This window comes from Bufo bufo, chromosome 1, assembly GCF_905171765.1.
Source record: "Bufo bufo chromosome 1, aBufBuf1.1, whole genome shotgun sequence".
NCBI classification, from domain to species: domain Eukaryota; kingdom Metazoa; phylum Chordata; class Amphibia; order Anura; family Bufonidae; genus Bufo; species Bufo bufo.
The window spans coordinates 161,126,942-161,148,108 of NC_053389.1; the positions used below are offsets into that span (position 1 = coordinate 161,126,942).

The 21,167-nt window shown below is 42.6% G+C and overlaps 1 protein-coding gene across 1 annotated transcript in view; it reads left to right on the top strand.

Annotated features, from left to right (window-relative positions):
• Positions 1 to 1,369: 1,369 nt before the first annotated feature.
• The window catches only part of HEPACAM (hepatic and glial cell adhesion molecule), a 45,694-nt gene continuing 25,896 nt past the window's right edge, over positions 1,370 to 21,167 (top strand). The window contains exon 1 of the mRNA XM_040431120.1: positions 1,370 to 1,457. Coding sequence (XP_040287054.1) covers positions 1,373 to 1,457 — 85 coding nt within the window. The 5' untranslated portion in view covers positions 1,370 to 1,372. The remainder of the gene's footprint in view (positions 1,458 to 21,167) is intronic.

The following is a 21,167-nucleotide window of genomic DNA, read 5'->3' on the forward strand; positions in this document are numbered from 1 at the left end:
GGTTCTGTTTTTTACGGAACGGACATACAGACACGGAATGCACACAGAGTAATTTCAGTGGACAAAAATTGGTTGTCACTCCTGCCTTCCTGGACTCCTGAACCTAAAATATTTGCACTCCATGGGGGGGGAGAGTTATCAAAACTGGTGTAAAGGAAAACTTGTGTAGTTGCCCATAGCAACCAATCAGATTCCACCTTTCATTTTTCAGAGGTCATTTGGAAAATGAAAGGTGGAATCTGATTGGTTGCTATGGGCAACTAAGGCTACTTTCATACTCACGTTTTGGGCGGATCCGTCATGGATCTGCAAAAACGGATCCGTTACAATAATACAACCGCATGCATCCGTCATGAACGGATCCATTTGAATTATCTGTACATTGCCAAGACGGATCCGTCATCAACTCCATTGAAAGTCAATGGGAGACGGATCAGTTTTTTATTGTGCCAGATTGTGTTAGAGAAAACAGATCCGTCCCCATTGACTTACATTGTGTGCCAGGACGGATCCGTTTGGCTCAATTTCGTCAAGCGGAATGGAGATGGAACGAAGGCAAACTGATGCATTCTGAGCGGATCCTTTTCCATTCAGAATGCATCAGAATGCAAACTGATCCGTTTTGGACCGCTTGTGAGAGCCCTGAACGGATTTCACAAACGGAAAGCCAAAACGCCAGTGTGAAAGTAGCCTAAGCCTGTACTACTTTACACCAGTTTTGATAAATCTCCTTCTTATGTCGGCTGTATTGGTTGTCGCCCCTCAGTCCTGGACTCCTGATCCTCCCAGTTATACAATCCCACATCCCTTCCTCTGGTGTGGCTGAGAACTGGGCATATTTGCAGTGCAGGATCTCAGGAAAGCTGAGTGTCCACTCCATCCAGCTTTCCTATGAATTGCCTCATAAAGTTTTAACGTAGGGGGAAACTTCGATTTAATTTCTCCTGCATCCCACCCAAGTGAGACAAGTGTACCGTGAAATAATCCGTGACACGTCTCCTGCCTGACAGCTCCATTCATCCCCACGCCCGCGAGTTCCGCTCGACAACATCTGGATCTCTTTTTCCATCCTCCAGGAAATCTGATAAGAAATCTCTTTTTAATAAAGATGTCAGCGAATTGGAACAATTCTATTTTTGGGGGGTTGTCATCCATTTTGCCTTATACGGGGTTCTTGGTATTGAGGATATTTAAAGGGCAATGTTATTTTGCAAAGGACTTGGCATAAAAATAGTTGTTGGGAAGTGAGAACAAAGGACAGAGCCGCCTCTATTGAGGAGACGCTGGCACAAGACACCAAGCAGCACTACAAGACGTGCCCAGCCTGGATAAAACATGCAAATCACTGCTGGGGCACCAAGCTTAAACCAAGATGAAGACAGAGCGAGCTGGCGACCTACGGGCTCTGAGCTGCCCAACTCTCCATCACCTACTATGGCTGCTGGCCGTCTATACAGGTGAGAGGCTGGTACACTGCCTGCTAATAGATTGTAAGCTCTTGAGTCAAGACTCTTCCCTCTTTAGTTGATATGTTGTTTGGTGTCTTGCAAGACATACTGGCAGAAAGTAAAGGAGTGTTCACATGCAGCAGCTGATGCATGTAGTCTACTGGGTAAAAATATTTGCAAAGACAGGTGCACTCTGCGGTCTTACTAAACCCTCAAACTGATGTTAAAATTGAGAGATTAGCCAACATATCCTACTATGGAGGACATGTCTGAGCCCGAGCACCGCGCCAAAGTTTCTCAAGTAGCTCGGGTCCTAACACTCACCTACCTGTGCCGTATGGGCAATACCAGGGGCCAGTGGGCGAATTACAGGAGCGTAAGGTCCGACTCGCAGACAACTCACCAGTTACCTCCAGCATGCAGCCATGCTAGCAATGGGAGGAGTCTGCGAGTCCCGCTCAAGACTGGCTGATATGGCCCAGGCCTCACAGGTGCACCTAAATGTAGCCTGTCGATGGAAAACAGGCACATTTAAATTGGAGTTTATACACCTCCAGGCATCGCTATATACAAACAAACTGAAAAAATGGCGTGGTGTTAAACAGGCAGGAAGTGCTCAAACCCATATGCAGTTGTGCATATATACAGGGGAGCAGATCCTGCACTTGTGGCCCGTTGCTAATGGCGATCCCCAGGTATTGCCCATACGGCGCAGGTAGGTGGGTGTTAGGACCCGAGCTACTTGAGAAAGCTTGGCGTGGTACTCGGGCTCAGACATAGTAGGATATGTTGGCTAATCTCTCAACATCAGTTTGAGGGTTTAGTAAGACCGCAGAGTGCACCTGTGTTTGCAAATATTGTTATATTGGTTATCACATCCACATAATTGCTATCTTGTGTAGGATGTTTGTGGTACTTGTGGTCCGCTGCGCGCATCCTCCACTGTATGCAATATACAATATATCCAGTCCGTCAATTGTGATGGTTTATCGATGCCTGTCTCGGGCGTGTTGTGGGTTCAATTCACACGAAGTAAAATGCTGTATATATGTATGAGGCCGCGCGTTTTTCTTCAACACAACACAGGTATTATCACTTTCCCACAGTGGAATCGAGTCTCTTCTATCATAAAACATCCTGTGAAACATCAGAAAAGGTGCACTGATAGTGAAGCACCGCTATATCTTTGCCAGTATACGCACAAACACAAGCGGAATGTAGGCACATCAGGTAGATGTAGATCTGCTTCCTTTTTCTGTTTCTATCTTCGCTGTTATCGTGAGCCTACAGAGAGCAGAAATTCCTCCCCATAGTGAAGTACCGTAAGTCACAATAGATATAAATGGATTTATTATACTCACAAGACTTCTATAAAACAAGCATAAAATATATAAAACTCCAGCGTCCTTTCACAACCCGACCCGGGTTTCGCTCCTTTGGCTTCGTCAGCTGATAACAGCGAAGATAGAAACAGAAAAAGGAGGCAGATCTACATCTACCCGATGTGCCTACATTCCGCTTGTGTTTGTGCGTATACTGGCAAAGATATAGCGGTGATTGTATAAGGCTCCATTCACACGTCCACAAATGGGTCCGCATCCTTTCCGCAATTTTGCGGAACGGGTGCGGACCCATTAATTCTCTATGGGGACGGAAAGGATGCGGACAGCACACAGTGTGCTGTCCGCATCCGCATTTGCGGAGCGCAGCCCTGATGTTCCGGTCCACAAAAGATAGAACATGTCCTATTCTTCTCCGCAGCTGCGGCAAAGAATAGGCATTTCTATAGGGGGTGCCGGCCGGATGTGTTACGGGTCTGCAACACACCACGGACGTGTGAATGGACCCTAAACGGTGCTTCACTATCAGTGCACCTTTTCTGATGTTTCACTCAATTCCACTGTGGGAAAGTGATAATACCTGTGATAAGTTGTGTTGAAGAAAAACGCGCGGCCTCATACATATATACGGCATCCTCCACTGCATGAATTTTTGCTGGGGATTGCCATTAGCAACAGGCACAAGTGCAGGATTTGCTCCCCTATATATATGCACAACTGCATATGGGTTTGAGCACTTCCTGCCTGTTTAACACCACGCCAATATTTTTTGTCACTACTGGAAATTAAGGGGTTTGTAATACGTATTGGGGCAGATTTAGCAATACTAGAGCAAAACATGGAGGTGTTTCTAGAGCGACCAATCAGATCCCAGCTCTCATTTTTCAGAAGCCATTTAGAAAATGAAAGGGACAACGTGTTTGGTTGCTGTAGGGAGTTAATCGGTTGCTATGGGAAGCAGCTTACACCCTGATCTAGTTCTGTTCACACTTCTGACAGGTTTGTTACAGTGGATCAGTGTACCCCAACACCCGCATATGAAAATAACCACCAAAGTGTATGAAAATGTATCTTTATTTAAATATTAAGACCAAAATATAAACTACATGTATAGATGGGCAAAGACAAACATCCACAGTATGCCAGCAAGAAAGGGGGGGGGGGGGGCAATGCTAGTACAAGATAGAATAAACAGTCGCCATGTGGTTAACCTTCCTACCATTTTATATGCCGGTGTTGGGGTGTACTCTGATAGGAGTTGCTTGTTATAGGCACCTGTGTTTTGTATATTTTAGGCTCATTTGAAGCTCCCATTGTGTTTCGGTCTGATTGGTTTAGTGGGACAGCTCGGAGGCCAGTTTGGGCTCGGTTCACACTAGGCCCAGTAATTTCCATTGTCCTGTAACAGGAGTGGAACAATGAGAATAACAGAAGTGTCGCATTTGGCACGTAACTAAACCGAACTGCACCAAACATACCCCATTGACTATAATAGAGTCTGTTCGGTTTCCGTTCTGGTACACATGCAGCGTTTTTTGTCTGGCCAAATCCCACCATATTTGCCCCGTAGCGGCTGGATCATCATAAGGGTCCATTCACACATCCGTGTGTGTTTTGCGGATCCACAGATCCGCAAAACACGGACACCGGTAATGTGCGTTCCGCATTTTGCGGACCGCACATTGCCGGCACTAATAGAATATGCCTATTCTTGTCCGCAATTGCGGACAAGAATAGGCATGTTCTATTTTTTTCGGGAACGGAAATGCGGACCTGTAAGTGCAGGTCTGCATTTCCGGATCGGGGCAGCACGATTCATAGAAATGAATGGGTCCGCAATTCCGTTCCGCAAAATGCAGAACGGAATTGCGGATGTGTGAATGGAGCCTTCTAGTCAGTGGGGTTGGTGTGCATTAGACTAACATCTGGCAATGCTGGACACAGAGACCCCGGCAGGCTGTTCTCTGCCGTATAAATCTGCCAGAACTATACCGCGAGTATGAAACAAGCCTTACACTTTGAAGTGGATCGTTGCAGACACTGTTATAGGGAAAAGATCAGTGATGGAGAACCTTTTAGACACCGAGTGACCAATCTACAATCCAAAACCCACTTATTTATTGCAAAGTGCCAACACGACAATTTAACCTAAATGCTACAGTCTAATATACTATATCTTCCATGTACTTTATCATTTAGCTGTAAGGCCCCTTTCACACGGGCGAGAATTCCGCGCGGGTGCAATGCGTGAGGTTAACGCATTGCACCCGCACTGAATCCGGACCCATTCACTTCAATGGGGCTGTGCAGATGAGCGGCGATTTTCACGCATCACTTGTGCTTTGCGTGAAAATCGCAGCATGTTCTATATTCTGCGTTTTTCATGCAATGCAGGCCCCATAGAAATGAACGGGTCTGCGTGAAAATCGCAAGCATCCGCAAGCAAGCGCGTATGCGGTGCGATTTTCACGCATGGTTGCTAGGAGAGTATAGGGATCAAAGCAAACCCGGACCTCATTAAAGTGTATTCACTGTATTATTTTCCCTTATAACATGGTTATAAGGGAAAATAATAGCATTCTTAAGATTTCTATCTTCATTCAGCAGGACCTGCGCTGAGGTCACCGCGCTCACTACGTGGCGAGCGCAATTACGTAATCAAAGGTCCTTTTGCAGGTCCTGTAAGAAGACGCAAGAAGACGATTTCAGCTGCGTGATCAATTGGAAAAGGAGAGTTCATTTTTTTATTCTTTAACCCTTAATCCACATTTTACTAAGCTTTCTGTATTAAGAATGCTATTATTTCCCTTCATAACCATGTTATAAGGGAAAGTAATAAAATGAATAGAACACCTAACCCAAACCCGAACTTCAGTGAAGAAGTCCGGTTTCGGGTCTGGGTACCGCATTCAGTTTTTTCTCACGCGTGTGCAAAACGCATTGCACTCGCGCGGAAAAAACTGAACATCGGAACGCAATCGCAGTCAAAATTGACTGCAATTGCGTGCCTACTCGCGTACGTTTTCCCGCAATGCATCCGGAGCAAATCCGGGACGCCCATGTAAAAGAGGCCCAATAGCCTGCCTACAATGTGCTGTTCATAGTGCGCCCTGCGCTGATGAATGTCAGGAAAAGCCTAAGGCATATTGGTACAATATATGAAAGAGTGCATGTTTATCTCTATATATCATATTGGTGCACCATAGACTTTTTCCAGGGCGTGGGTGCCCACACCCGTGCCATAGGTTCACCACCACTGATATAAGAGAAAGCTGGTACTGATTTGTAGGCACTGTGGCTATGACTGGTATGGGGCACTGTGGCCGGTACTAATATGGGCCACTATACTGCCCATGATATCAAGCACTGTGGTCTGTACTAATATGGGGCACTACGCTGTCAATGATATTGAGCGCACTAGCTGGCGCTGATATGGGTTACTATACTGACATCATTCTGATATCAAGCACTACAGATGGCACTGATATGGGAGCACTGTAGCTGACAATGATATCAAGCACTGTGGCTGGCACTAATATGGGGCTACTATAGCTAGCAATCATATGGCTGACACTGACAAAAACGAAAACATGGTGTTGATCAGTTTGTCATTCAGTGTTAAATTTGCAACTGTTGGCAGTGCTCACTTTACTATGCAATATCTCCTCTTTACTATGCGATGTCTCCTCTTTACTATGCTATATCTCCTCTTTACTATGCTATATCTCCTCTTTACTATGCTATATCTCCTCTTTACTATGCTATATCTCCTCTTTACTATGCTATATCTCCTCTTTACTATGCTATATCTCCTCTTTACTATGCTATATCTCCTCTTTACTATGCAATATCTCCTCTTTACTATGCTATATCTCCTCTTTACTATGCTATATCTCCTCTTTACTATGCAATATCTCCTCTTTACTATGCTAGGTCTCCTCTTTACTATGCTATGTCTCCTCTTTACTATGCTATATCTCCTCTTTACTATGCAATATCTCCTCTTTACTATGCTATATCTCCTCTTTACTATGCTATATCTCCTCTTTACTATGCTATATCTCCTCTTTACTATGCGATGTCTCTTCTTTACTATGCTATATCTCCTCTTTACTATGCTATATCTCCTCTTTACTATGCTATATCTCCTCTTTACTATGCTATATCTCCTCTTTACTATGCTATATCTCCTCTTTACTATGCTATATCTCCTCTTTACTATGCTAGGTCTCCTCTTTACTATGCTATGTCTCCTCTTTACTATGCTATATCTCCTCTTTACTATGCTATATCTCCTCTTTACTATGCTATATCTCCTCTTTACTATGCGATGTCTCTTCTTTACTATGCTATATCTCCTCTTTACTATGCTATATCTCCTCTTTACTATGCTATATCTCCTCTTTACTATGCTGTGTCTCTTCTTTACTATGCTATATCTCCTCTTTACTATGCTATATCTCCTCTTTACTATGCTATATCTCCTCTTTACTATGCTATGTCTCCTCTTTACTATGCTATGTCTCCTCTTTACTATGCTATATCTCCTCTTTACTATGCTATATCTCCTCTTTACTATGCTATATCTCCTCTTTACTATGCTATATCTCCTCTTTACTATGCTATATCTCCTCTTTACTATGCGATGTCTCCTCTTTACTATGCTATATCTCCTCTTTACTATGCTATATCTCCTCTTTACTATGCTATATCTCCTCTTTACTATGCAATATCTCCTCTTTACTATGCTATATCTCCTCTTTACTATGCTATATCTCCTCTTTACTATGCTATATCTCCTCTTTACTATGCGATGTCTCTTCTTTACTATGCTATATCTCCTCTTTACTATGCTATATCTCCTCTTTACTATGCTATATCTCCTCTTTACTATGCTGTGTCTCTTCTTTACTATGCTATATCTCCTCTTTACTATGCTATATCTCCTCTTTACTATGCTATATCTCCTCTTTACTATGCTATGTCTCCTCTTTACTATGCTATGTCTCCTCTTTACTATGCTATATCTCCTCTTTACTATGCTATATCTCCTCTTTACTATGCTATATCTCCTCTTTACTATGCTATATCTCCTCTTTACTATGCTATATCTCCTCTTTACTATGCGATGTCTCCTCTTTACTATGCTATATCTCCTCTTTACTATGCTATATCTCCTCTTTACTATGCTATATCTCCTCTTTACTATGCTATATCTCCTCTTTACTATGCTATATCTCCTCTTTACTATGCTATATCTCCTCTTTACTATGCGATGTCTCTTCTTTACTATGCTATATCTCCTCTTTACTATGCTATATCTCCTCTTTACTATGCTATATCTCCTCTTTACTATGCTATATCTCCTCTTTACTATGCTATATCTCCTCTTTACTATGCTATATCTCCTCTTTACTATGCTGTGTCTCTTCTTTACTATGCTATATCTCCTCTTTACTATGCGATGTCTCTTCTTTACTATGCTATATCTCCTCTTTACTATGCAATATCTCCTCTTTACTATGCAATATCTCCTCTTTACTATGCTATATCTCCTCTTTACTATGCTATATCTCCTCTTTACTATGCTATATCTCCTCTTTACTATGCTATATCTCCTCTTTACTATGCTATATCTCCTCTTTACTATGCTGTGTCTCTTCTTTACTAGGCTATATCTCCTCTTTACTATGCTGTGTCTCTTCTTTACTATGCGATATCTCCTCTTTACTATGCTATATCTCCTCTTTACTATGCTATATCTCCTCTTTACTATGCGATGTCTCTTCTTTACTATGCAATATCTCCTCTTTACTATGCTATATCTCCTCTTTACTATGCTATATCTCCTCTTTACTATGCTATATCTCCTCTTTACTATGCTATATCTCCTCTTTACTATGCGATGTCTCTTCTTTACTATGCTATATCTCCTCTTTACTATGCTGAGTCTCTTCTTTACTATGCTATATCTCCTCTTTACTATGCTATATCTCCTCTTTACTATGCTATATCTCCTCTTTACTATGCTATATCTCCTCTTTACTATGCTATATCTCCTCTTTACTATGCGATGTCTCTTCTTTACTATGCTATATCTCCTCTTTACTATGCTGTGTCTCTTCTTTACTATGCTATATCTCCTCTTTACTATGCTATATCTCCTCTTTACTATGCTGTGTCTCTTCTTTACTATGCTATATCTCCTCTTTACTATGCAATGTCTCCTCTTTACTATGCTATATCTCCTCTTTACTATGCTATATCTCCTCTTTACTATGCTATATCTCCTCTTTACTATGCTGTGTCTCTTCTTTACTATGCTATATCTCCTCTTTACTATGCTATATCTCCTCTTTACTATGCTATATCTCCTCTTTACTATGCTATATCTCCTCTTTACTATGCGATGTCTCTTCTTTACTATGCTATATGTCCTCTTTACTATGCTGTGTCTCTTCTTTACTATGCTATATCTCCTCTTTACTATGCTATATCTCCTCTTTACTATGCTGTGTCTCTTCTTTACTATGCTATATCTCCTCTTTACTATGCTATATCTCCTCTTTACTATGCTATATCTCCTCTTTACTATGCTATATCTCCTCTTTACTATGCTATATCTCCTCTTTACTATGCGATGTCTCTTCTTTACTATGCTATATGTCCTCTTTACTATGCTGTGTCTCTTCTTTACTATGCTATATCTCCTCTTTACTATGCTATATCTCCTCTTTACTATGCTGTGTCTCTTCTTTACTATGCTATATCTCCTCTTTACTATGCTATATCTCCTCTTTACTATGCTATATCTCCTCTTTATTATGCTATATCTCCTCTTTACTATGCTATATCTCCTCTTTACTATGCTATATCTCCTCTTTACTATGCTGTGTCTCTTCTTTACTATGCGATATCTCCTCTTTACTATGCTATATCTCCTCTTTACTATGCTATATCTCCTCTTTACTATGCAATATCTCCTCTTTACTATGCTATATCTCCTCTTTACTATGCTGTGTCTCTTCTTTACTATGCTATATCTCCTCTTTACTATGCTATATCTCCTCTTTACTATGCTATATCTCCTCTTTACTATGCTATATCTCCTCTTTACTATGCTATATCTCCTCTTTACTATGCGATGTCTCTTCTTTACTATGCTATATCTCCTCTTTACTATGCTGTGTCTCTTCTTTACTATGCTATATCTCCTCTTTACTATGCTATATCTCCTCTTTACTATGCTGTGTCTCTTCTTTACTATGCTATATCTCCTCTTTACTATGCGATGTCTCCTCTTTACTATGCTATATCTCCTCTTTACTATGCTATATCTCCTCTTTACTATGCTGTGTCTCTTCTTTACTATGCTATATCTCCTCTTTACTATGCGATGTCTCCTCTTTACTATGCTATATCTCCTCTTTACTATGCTATATCTCCTCTTTACTATGCTGTGTCTCTTCTTTACTATGCTATATCTCCTCTTCACTATGCTATATCTCCTCTTTACTATGCTATATCTCCTCTTTACTATGCTATATCTCCTCTTTACTATGCTATATCTCCTCTTTACTATGCGATGTCTCTTCTTTACTATGCTATATGTCCTCTTTACTATGCTGTGTCTCTTCTTTACTATGCTATATCTCCTCTTTACTATGCTATATCTCCTCTTTACTATGCTGTGTCTCTTCTTTACTATGCTATATCTCCTCTTTACTATGCTATATCTCCTCTTTACTATGCTATATCTCCTCTTTACTATGCGATGTCTCCTCTTTACTATGCTATATCTCCTCTTTACTATGCTATGTCTCCTCTTTACTATGCTATGTCTCCTCTTTACTATGCTATGTCTCCTCTTTACTATGCTATATCTCCTCTTTACTATGCTATATCTCCTCTTTACTATGCTGTGTCTCTTCTTTACTATGCTATATCTCCTCTTTACTATGCTATATCTCCTCTTTACTATGCTGTGTCTCTTCTTTACTATGCTATATCTCCTCTTTACTATGCTATATCTCCTCTTTACTATGCTATATCTCCTCTTTACTATGCGATGTCTCCTCTTTACTATGCTATATCTCCTCTTTACTATGCTATGTCTCCTCTTTACTATGCTATGTCTCCTCTTTACTATGCTATGTCTCCTCTTTACTATGCTATATCTCCTCTTTACTATGCTATATCTCCTCTTTACTATGCTGTGTCTCCTCTTTACTATGCGATGTCTCCTCTTTACTATGCTATATCTCCTCTTTACTATGCTATGTCTCCTCTTTACTATGCTATGTCTCCTCTTTACTATGCTGTGTCTCCTCTTTACTATGCTGTGTCTCCTCTTTAGTATGCTGTGTCTCCTCTTTACTATGCTGTGTCTCTTCTTTACTATGCTATGTCTCCTCTTTACTATGCTATATCTCCTCTTTACTATGCTGTATCTCCTCTTTACTATGCTGTATCTCCTCTTTACCATGCTGTGTCTCGTCTTTACTATGCAATGTCTCCTCTTTACTATGCTGTATCTCCTCTTTACTATGCTAGGTCTCCTCTTTACTATGCTATGTCTCCTCTTTACTATGCTGTATCTCCTCTTTACTATGCTGTGTCTCCTCTTTACTATGCTGTGTCTCCTCTTTACTATGCTAGGTCTCCTCTTTACTATGCTATGTCTCCTCTTTACTATGCTAGGTCTCCTCTTTTTTATGCTATATCTCAGGTGCTGTTTATTGTAGCTGCTTTAACACGCCTGATGATGCACAAACCCCTATAATTGTGCAGAAACGCGTCAGGTGGGATGCTTTTGGCTATTTGGTGTATAACTACAGCAGAGTTTAGTACAGGAACTAATGTGAAGGGAGTCAATATGAGGGAGTTGGCAACTGATAAACTAGTCAGCGAGATATCTCACAGGAATCGGTCCTGCTGTTAGCCTGTGTGACCAATCGTTGGCCAGAAACTGGATTTCATTTAGTGGATAATTAATAAAGCTATTGTTATTCTAAACAGGCTATATACAAATGACACTGATATAGAGGCACAGTGGCCAGTGACTGGTGCTGATTTAGGGGCCCCGTGGCTGTCACAGCTATAAGAAGCAATGTGGCTATTATTGTTATGAGGTACTGTGGTTAGAACTGTTATGGGGGCACTGTGTCTATTACTATTGTGGGGACACTGTGACTTTCTATTATGGGGCACTGTGACTATTACTGTGGGCACTGTGGCTGTCACTGTCTTGGCAGTACCGTGACTATAACTATTTTGGGGACACTGTGACTATTACTATTATGGGTGCACTGTGGCTGTTATAGCAGTACTGTGAAGGACCCTATTGTGCCAGGTAACTGCATGTTTATGCTCTGTACAGGATTTATATATGGGTGTTTTTTTGTGTGTATTTTTTACTTTAGAAAACAAGAAGTGTTCCTGCAGAGGTGACTGTTGTTCTGGCTGACTGGCCCAGCTACCCCCACTGTGCCTGAGCTCCTGGGCCGCCATGCCTCATGCTCGGGGCAGTGCCCAGCATTGAGCAGAGCCTCTGATGCAAGGACAGACGTCCACAGGATTTAGACGATTTTTATCTTACACAATAAGCTGGATTCAGCCTCGGAGCAGCAGGTGGGGGGGAGGTACTGGCGCTGGTCCAACTCTCTCCTTCACCAAATCTTCCAGCCACTTGATATATGGTCTGTTCTCTGTATTGTTTCCCAGTGCTGTCTTCATTGGAGGCTGTCCAGATTTGCTGCCAAACAAACTTCCTGAATTGAGGGAACCTAGCACCGGTGACAACTAGGAGAACATAAATTGTAACTGCAGGGTGAGGGTCTTGCTTTATCTCAGCGGCTTGCCAGGCTCCTCCCCGTACTTTCAGCCCCTCCCCTTAGCTTATGTAACATAGTAGTAACATAGTACATAAGGCCGAAAAAATACATTTGTCCATCCAGTTTGGTCTGTTATCCTGCAAGTTGAGCTGTGCAACTTTTTGTAATAAAAAATCTATCAATTTATTAAGATGTACATGTACTACGCCAGTCTTAGGGTGCTGCCACACCTCGTGGTTGAGCTGCGTTATTGGTGCAGCAAAAAAACACACAAAAAAATGCATGCAGCTTTTGCAACAACATACCGCCGCGTTTACGGTGCGTTTTCTTCCAGCAAAAGGAAAACACACAGCAAACTTAGAGGGGTTTTCCAGGATGTTGATACTGATACCTATCCTTAGATCATCAGCTGTTTGATATGGCACCGGCGCTCCTGTGAGCGTTGCGGCCTTCTCCTTTGTATCGCGCTGAGCCTGATAGAAGTGAATAAGGCTGAGAGCGATACGAAGCACAACCGCAATACAATGTACACCGCTGTGATTGGTAAGTACGGAGAAGGCTGTGGTGCTCACAGGTGCGCCGATGCCTTCTCGAACAGATTACACATTTTTTGGTGTGTTTTTTCTTTTGCTGCACCAATAACGCAGCACAACCATGATGTGTGGCAGTACCCTTATGGTGCCTGCACACAGTGCAGATTTGTGCACAGAGAATCTGCAAAAAATCGGCACCAAAATCGCACATAAATCACTATTTATCATGGTTTTGACACATTTTTTGTGCGTTTTTTATGATTTTTTGTGCGGATTTGATGCAGTTTTGCCGCAGATCTCACCCTTCCATTGAAAAGGGTGAAATCCACACAAAAACGCAACGGTTTTTGTCCATCTGAAACCATTTATGCTTGGAAGTGGCCTGATCAGCGCCTGACCCCATTATAGTGAAGGGTATCCGGCAGTGAACTGTAGAATCTGGCAATATAGTAACCAGCTATCAAAAGCTGTTAAGACTTTACTGCAGTGAGGGACACTGTTAAGACACCCTACACAGCTGGACACAACCTGGCCAGTCGTATCTCTAAAACCCTGTATCCTTCAGTGGACATTACATCCACCATTGAAAGAATACGATTGCCTGCTATAGATTCTGCAAGAAGAGACTAGAGACAGATAGATAGGGAAGAGGCCATAACTCCAATCCTTGCCTATATCCATACATCGTTATGGGAAGAATTGCACAGTGCACAGTTTGAACTGTGTTTATGTTTTGCTATTGTTGGATGGACTACAACTCCTATTTCCCACCTCAGTAAAGATAGATTTATTGTGCTACATCTGGCCTAGTTACTGATGACCTGCCTTGCAACCATACAAACACTTAACATCAAGAGAAACCCAGCATCCAGGGAAAGAAAGGGTACTCCCTGCCTTTTGCTGCACTGGCCCTAGGGATCAACAGTGTAAGGAAAGCCACTGTGATTGTCAACCCATTGACTCCCCGTCATGCGATCACGGAGTGCCGATGGTTGCCAGCACCCAGAAGCCTTACAAAACCTTCCAGGACTGCCATGTACGGATACCTATGAGGCCAAGCACCCAGACTGGTTCTCATAGGCAACTGTCAGTGTAATACTGACACTTTCAATACAGTATGTCACTTCTCGGGGTTTTCATATATTATTTCACCCGGGCTGACTTTTCACACTGGCACCTGCTGGGCACAACATTTTGGGCACTGAAATACCATATCTGTGGAAAAACTTCAATTTTCACTTTGCAGGATCTAATGTGCAATAATTTTTTTTTAAGCACCCGTGGAGTCAAGTTCACTCCACCCCTCAATAAATATCTTAAATGGGTTATCCTATAACTAATGTAAAAAAATCAGACATCATACAGTACATAACAAGCTAGAACCAGCCGTGTACCTCACATGGGTCCAGAGATCTCCCCATTCATTGCTCTGCTAGATTTACACTGACGAGCAAAATGGTAACAATGTTTTGAACTTTTTACTTTCAGGCTCCATACCTCACCATCCACTACACCTTCGAATGTGCGACTACCTTTATTTTATAGACAATCATCTTGGCTATCTCATACATAAATTGGACTTGCAATTATTTAGAATATGATTAGTTATGCAGATTCCTGTCATTTAACTGCATTGTTACTGTTTTGCTCCTAAAAATCCAAATTTTTATTATTTTGGTATTTTGTAAATCCACCTTTGGCTTTCAAGACTGCCTGAATCCTTCCGGGCATGCTCTTGATCAGATTCAAGCATGTCGACTGAAATCTGTTCCCTGGTCTCTTCTACACATTCCCAATGTTGGTGCATACTGGTCGACTCACTTGGGTACAAATACAGCTTTTTCTTCAACTCTACCCACAAGTGTTTGATTGGTTTGAGGTCTGGGGACTGTGGGGGCTAATCCAGCACCTCTACCTCATTGTCATTGACCCATTTCTTCACCAATCTCAATGAATGCTTCGGGTCTTTGTCCTGCTGGAACACTATATCGTCCCTTTCATACCCATAGTACTTGAGTGTAGGAAGTAACTTGTCTTGTAGGATACTCACATACAGCTCAGCATTGAGACCACCATCAATCCTGGTCAAGTATCCAATGCCTTTGGCTGTGAAACAACCCCATATCATCAGGCTTCCTCCACTGAACTTGACAGTTCCTTCAATTTCTCGATCCGTTAGCCCCCTTTTCCCTTGTTTCTTCCAGACCCATTTGCACTCATCAGAGCCGAGTTGACTATTGACTTTCATCTCATTGCTCCAAATCACCCATTTCCAATCTTCTATTGTCCACTGTGCGTTCTTTTTTGCAAACCCGAGCCAACTCTTCTTATGACGATATTGAAGTCGAGGCTTCTTGTAATTTTTAATTTTATGTTCCAATCTTGGGTACTGGTACCTCAGGGGCTCTGCAAATGTGACATGACCACCTATGGTGTGTTGCCGTATTCTGGATAAAATGGGTAACCAATTGTGGGGTACTTTTTCTCCTTCTAAGTTCTAATACTTGTGAAAATGAAAAATATGGGGCTAAAGCAACAGTTTATTGGAAAAAAATATAATGTTTAATTTTCACAGCCAAGTGTATCTAAATTCTTGGAAATGCCTGTGGAGTCAAAACACTCACTACACCCCTCGATAAATTTCTTCAGGGGTGTAGTTTCCAAAATGGGGTCACTTTTTGGGATTTACACTGTAGAGGTATGTCAGGTTCTCTTCAAATGCGACATGGAACCCTAAAACCATTCCAACAAAATCTACCCATCAGACGGCAATGGCACTCCTTCCCTTCTGAGCCCTGCGGTGTGCCCATACAGTAATTTACGACCATATATCGGCTGGGTTAAATTTTTAGCTTCCATAGCCAAGTGTCTCTACATTCTGTAAAACGTTTGTGGGGTCAAAGAGCTAACATCCCTTTATAAGTTCCTTCAGGAATGTAGTTTCCTAAATGGGGTCACTTTTTTGGGCTTTCACTGTAGGAGTACCTCAGGGTCTCCTCAAATGCAACATGGCGGCCAAAAACCTTTCTAGCAAATCTGCTCTCCAAAAGACACATGACGCTCCTTCTCTTTCAAGCATTACTGTGTGCCCATACAGCAGTTAAGGACCAAATATAGGGTGTTTCTGTAAACTGATGAATTAGGGTAATACACATTGAAGTTTCTTTTGCTGTTAACCCTTGCTGTGTTACAGAAAAAAATGGATTACAATGAAAAATCTGCACAAAAAATGAAATGTTGCTTTAATTCCTGTGCACACTTAAAGAGTTAATAACGTTTCTAAAATCTGTTTTGAATAATGACAGGTGTAAGTTCTAAAATTGGTCATTTATGGGTGGTTCCTATTATGAAGCCCTTCAAAGTCACTTCAAAACTGAATTTGTCCTTAAAGTTGGTTTTAGAAATTTACTTGAAAATTTGAACAATTGCTAAAATTCTAAAGGGCGTATTACATGGGCAGATTTTCTGCCTGATGATAACTAATGAGTGTTCATATGAATGCTCATAAGCGATCATCTTGCAGTGTTAGGGTCCATTCACACGTCCGTTTTTTCTTTTCCTGATCTGTTTCGTTTTTTGCGGAACAGATCTGGACCAGATCTGGACCCATTAATTTTCAATGGGTCCTGGAAAAAATCGGACAGCACAATGTGTGCTGTCCGTTTCCGTTGTTCCGTTCCGCATGTCCGTTTAAATATAAAACATGTCCTATTCTTTTCCGCAAAATTCGGATCCTGGTACAATACAAAGTCAATGGATCCGCAAAAAACGGAAGACATTCGGATCTCATTAAGTATGTCATCCGTTTTATGCGGATTCCGTTCCTGGAAATTACATTTAAATTTATTTATTTTGTTTTTTTCAAACAAATCCAAACAACTTTATTTGCTTATTGAAATTTATACATGTTTCCGTTTTTTGCGGATCCGCAAAAAACTGATGACATACGGAAACATTTTCAGGAACAACGGATCCGCAAAAAACGGACCAAAAATCGGGATATAGAAAAATACTGACGTGTGAATGTAGCCTAATACTGCTGTCGATTGCCCGATGAATGTTCATCGGAAAATTATGATTTTTAAGCACGCTTAAAAATCATTGTTTGCCTGCGGCAGATCTTGCTGTCTAATTACGATCTGCCGCTGGTAAACCACTAGACAGCATGGGGTCGAGCGATGGCATAGAGATCGCTCCTCCCTATGCTGTGGAGGAGATCACATGTAACAGCAGAGGTCTCCTCCTCCTAACGAGCAGGCGATTGCAAGAAGGGAAGCTTCCTCCTGACAATCGTCTGCCTGATCAGGGTGTATAATACATCCTTAAAGGAGTTGTCCGGGTTCAGAGCTGAACCCGGACATACCCATTATTTCACCTAGGCAGCCCCCCTGATGTTAGCATCGGAGCATAAAATGCTCTCCTTTGCCCTACACTGAATCGCGCAGGGCAAAGGCATTTTCTGTAATTCTGGTGACGGCTAGGGCAGAGCTAAAGCCGGCCCATCAGAGCTGATGACGTCACCAAACACACTGCTGGGTGGAAGCCTCTGCTGAACCTGGACATACCCCCATTTTCACCCAGGCAGCCTCCCTGACCCCGGACAACCCCTTTAAGTCTTCTAACATCCTAAAAAAATAAAATGATTCCTACATAATGTAGACATATGGGGAATGTTAATTAATAGTTAGTTAATTTTTGAGGTATCACTATGCTATCTTAAAAGCTGAGAAATTCTAATTTAGAAAATAGCTAATTTTCAGTAAATTTGGGATTTTTTTTATTTATAAAATTAAAACATATCGACATCGACATTTTAAAACATATCTGGAAGGATTATAATTGGTGAGCCACAAGGGAGAACCACCAGTGCCATCTTTGTCATATTGTATTTTTGAGTTTGGTTGTATCAGTAAGGCCTCATGCACACGACCGTTCCAATTTTTGCAGTCCGCAAACCGCGGATCCATAAAAAACGGAAGCCGTCCGTGTGCCTTCCGCAATTTGCGGAACGGAAGGCCCATTGTAGAAATGCCTATTCTTGTCCGCAAAACAGACAAGAATAGGACATGTTATTTTTTTTTTGCGGGGCTACGGAACGGAGCAATGGATGCGGACAGCACACTGAGTGCTGTCCGCATCTTTTGCGGCCCCATTGAAGTGAATGGGTCCGCATCCGAGCCGCAAAAACTGTGGCTCGGATGCGGACCAAAACAACGGTCTTGTGCATGAGGCCTAAGGTCGTGTTCACATCACCTCTTAGCTTTCCGTTTTACTGATGCATCAGAAGAATTGAAAAAACGGATCCGTTATATTGAGCATCAGTTATGATCAGTTTGTGTCACTTTTTTTTCATCAATTATTTTTGACAGGAGAAAAAGTATTTTTTGCAGGATTTTTTTCTCTTGTCAAAAATGACTTATCTCTGACTGAAGTGGCACAAACTGATGCAAACTGATCATAACGGATGCTCAAAATAACCGATCCGTTTAAAAAAAAACACATTTCCTGTTCTTCTGACGGATCAGAAGAACAAAAAGCTAAACATTGATGTGAATCCGGCCTAACATTTAAAGGGGTCGTACCATCGTGCTGTTTTCACTGTGACATGGGACTAAGTGCTGGCCCCAGGTTGCCAGGCGTATGGAAACAGCACAGTGAGCCGGCCCTCCGCTGTTTCCATAACTCTGATTGTAGTAAATGTAATCAGCATAGCAGAACAAGCTACATTGCTTCCCTAACTCCGGGAAACACACATGATCGGCCTAGATCCAACACTCAGCAAACAGTATCACACACGATAGGATTAGATACATCAATAATTAGAAAGTATCACACATGGTAGGCTTAGATACAGCAATGATTAGACAGTATCACACATCAGCAGACAGTATGACACATGACAGGCTTAGATACAGCCATCATCAGACAGTGTCATGCGTGAGAGGTAAAGATAGAGCATGCAGCAGATAGTATCACACATGATAGGCTTAGATGCAGCAATGATTTCAGTATTACACATGGTAAGCTTAGATACAGCACTCAGCGGACAGTATCACACAACAGGCATAGATAGAGCACTCAGCAGACAGTATGACACATGGTAGGCTTAGATACAGCAATGATTAGATAGTGTCACACATGATAGGCTTGGATACAGCAACGATTAGACAGTATCACACATGATAGGCATAGATACAGCACTCAGCAGACAGTATCACACATGATAGGCATAGATACAGCACTCAGCAGACAGTATCACACATGATAGGCCTAGATAGAGCACTCAGCAGACAGTATCACACATGATAGGCTTAGATACAGCACTCAGCAGACAGTATCACACATGATAGGCATAGATACAGCACTCAGCAGATAGTATCACACAACAGGCATAGATACAGCACTCAGCAGATAGTATCACACAACAGGCATAGATAGAGCACTCAGCAGACAGTATCACACATGATAGGCATAGATAGAGCACTCAGCAGACAGTATCACACATGATAGGCATAGATACAGCACTCAGCAGACAGTATCACACATGATAGGCATCAGGGCCGGCCTTAGGTGTCCAGGCGCCCTGTGCGAGCTAACCTTGTGGCGCCCCCCCCCCCCCCCCCCAAAAAAAAACAAAAAAAAAACACTGCTTGTTGCTGGCATCATGGCATAGGCTGGCTGACTATCCAACCAAGTAGTTACCAGCCCACACACCCCAAAGGCCGGTGTAATGTCATACTTCCCTACTTCGTGAGATTTCCCTACCCTCGTCACTTCCGGTCGCACCGGACATGACGTGAGGAGGTGTGCAGTGCCGCGCAGGCGCACAACGTCAGGTTAGGGAAGTTTCACAGCAGAGTGCGCATGCGCCAGGAGTCTCGCCGGCGGTTAGGGTAGGGAAAAACTATGGGCCAGTGCGCAGGCGCAGTGATCGGATGGACGTTCTCAGCTGAACACCGGCCGACACTGCGCATGCACCGGGAGCCTCACCAGCGGTTAGGGAAGGGAAAAATTACGTACGGGCCAGTGCTTTCTCCCTACCCTAACCGCTGGTGAGGCTCCCAGCGCATGCGCAGTGTCGGCCGGTGTCCTGCTGAGAACATCCATCCGATCACCGCACCTGTGCACTGGCCCATAATTTTTCCCTACCCTAACCGCCGGCGAGGCTCCCAGCGCATGCGCACTCTGCTGTGAAATTTCCCTAACCCATCGTTGTGCACAGTGCGCCCCCCCAATATAATAAACATTGGTGGCACAGTGCGCCCCCCCAACACCCCAGTATAATAAACATTGGTGGCGCAGTGCGCCCCCCCAACACCCCAGTATAATAAACATTGGTGGCGCAGTGCGCCCCCCCAACACCCCAGTATAATAAACATTGGTGGCGCAGTGCGCCCCCCCAACACCCCAGTATAATAAACATTTGCGCAGCAGGCATAGATACAGCACTCAGCAGACAGTATCACACAACAGGCATAGATAGAGCACTCAGCAGACAGTATCACACATGATAGGCATAGATAGAGCACTCAGCAGACAGTATCACACATGATAGGCATAGATAGAGCACTCAGCAGACAGTATCACACATGGTAGGCTTAGATACAGCACTCAGCAGATAGTATCACACATGATAACATGCACGCTCTCAGCAGATAGTATCACACAACAGGCATAGATAGAGCACTCAGCAGACAGTATCACACATGGTAGGCTTAGATACAGCACTCAGCGGACAGTATCACACATGACAGGCATAGATACAGCACTCAGCAGATAGTATCACACATGATAACATGCACACTCTCAGCAGATAGTATCACACAACAGGCATAGATACAGCACTCAGCAGACAGTATCACACATGGTAGGCTTAGATACAGCACTCAGCAGACAGTATCACACTTGATAGGCATAGATACAGCACTCAGCAGACAGTATCACACATGGTAGGCTTAGATACAGCACTCAGCAGACAGTATCACACATGATAGGCATAGATACAGCACTCAG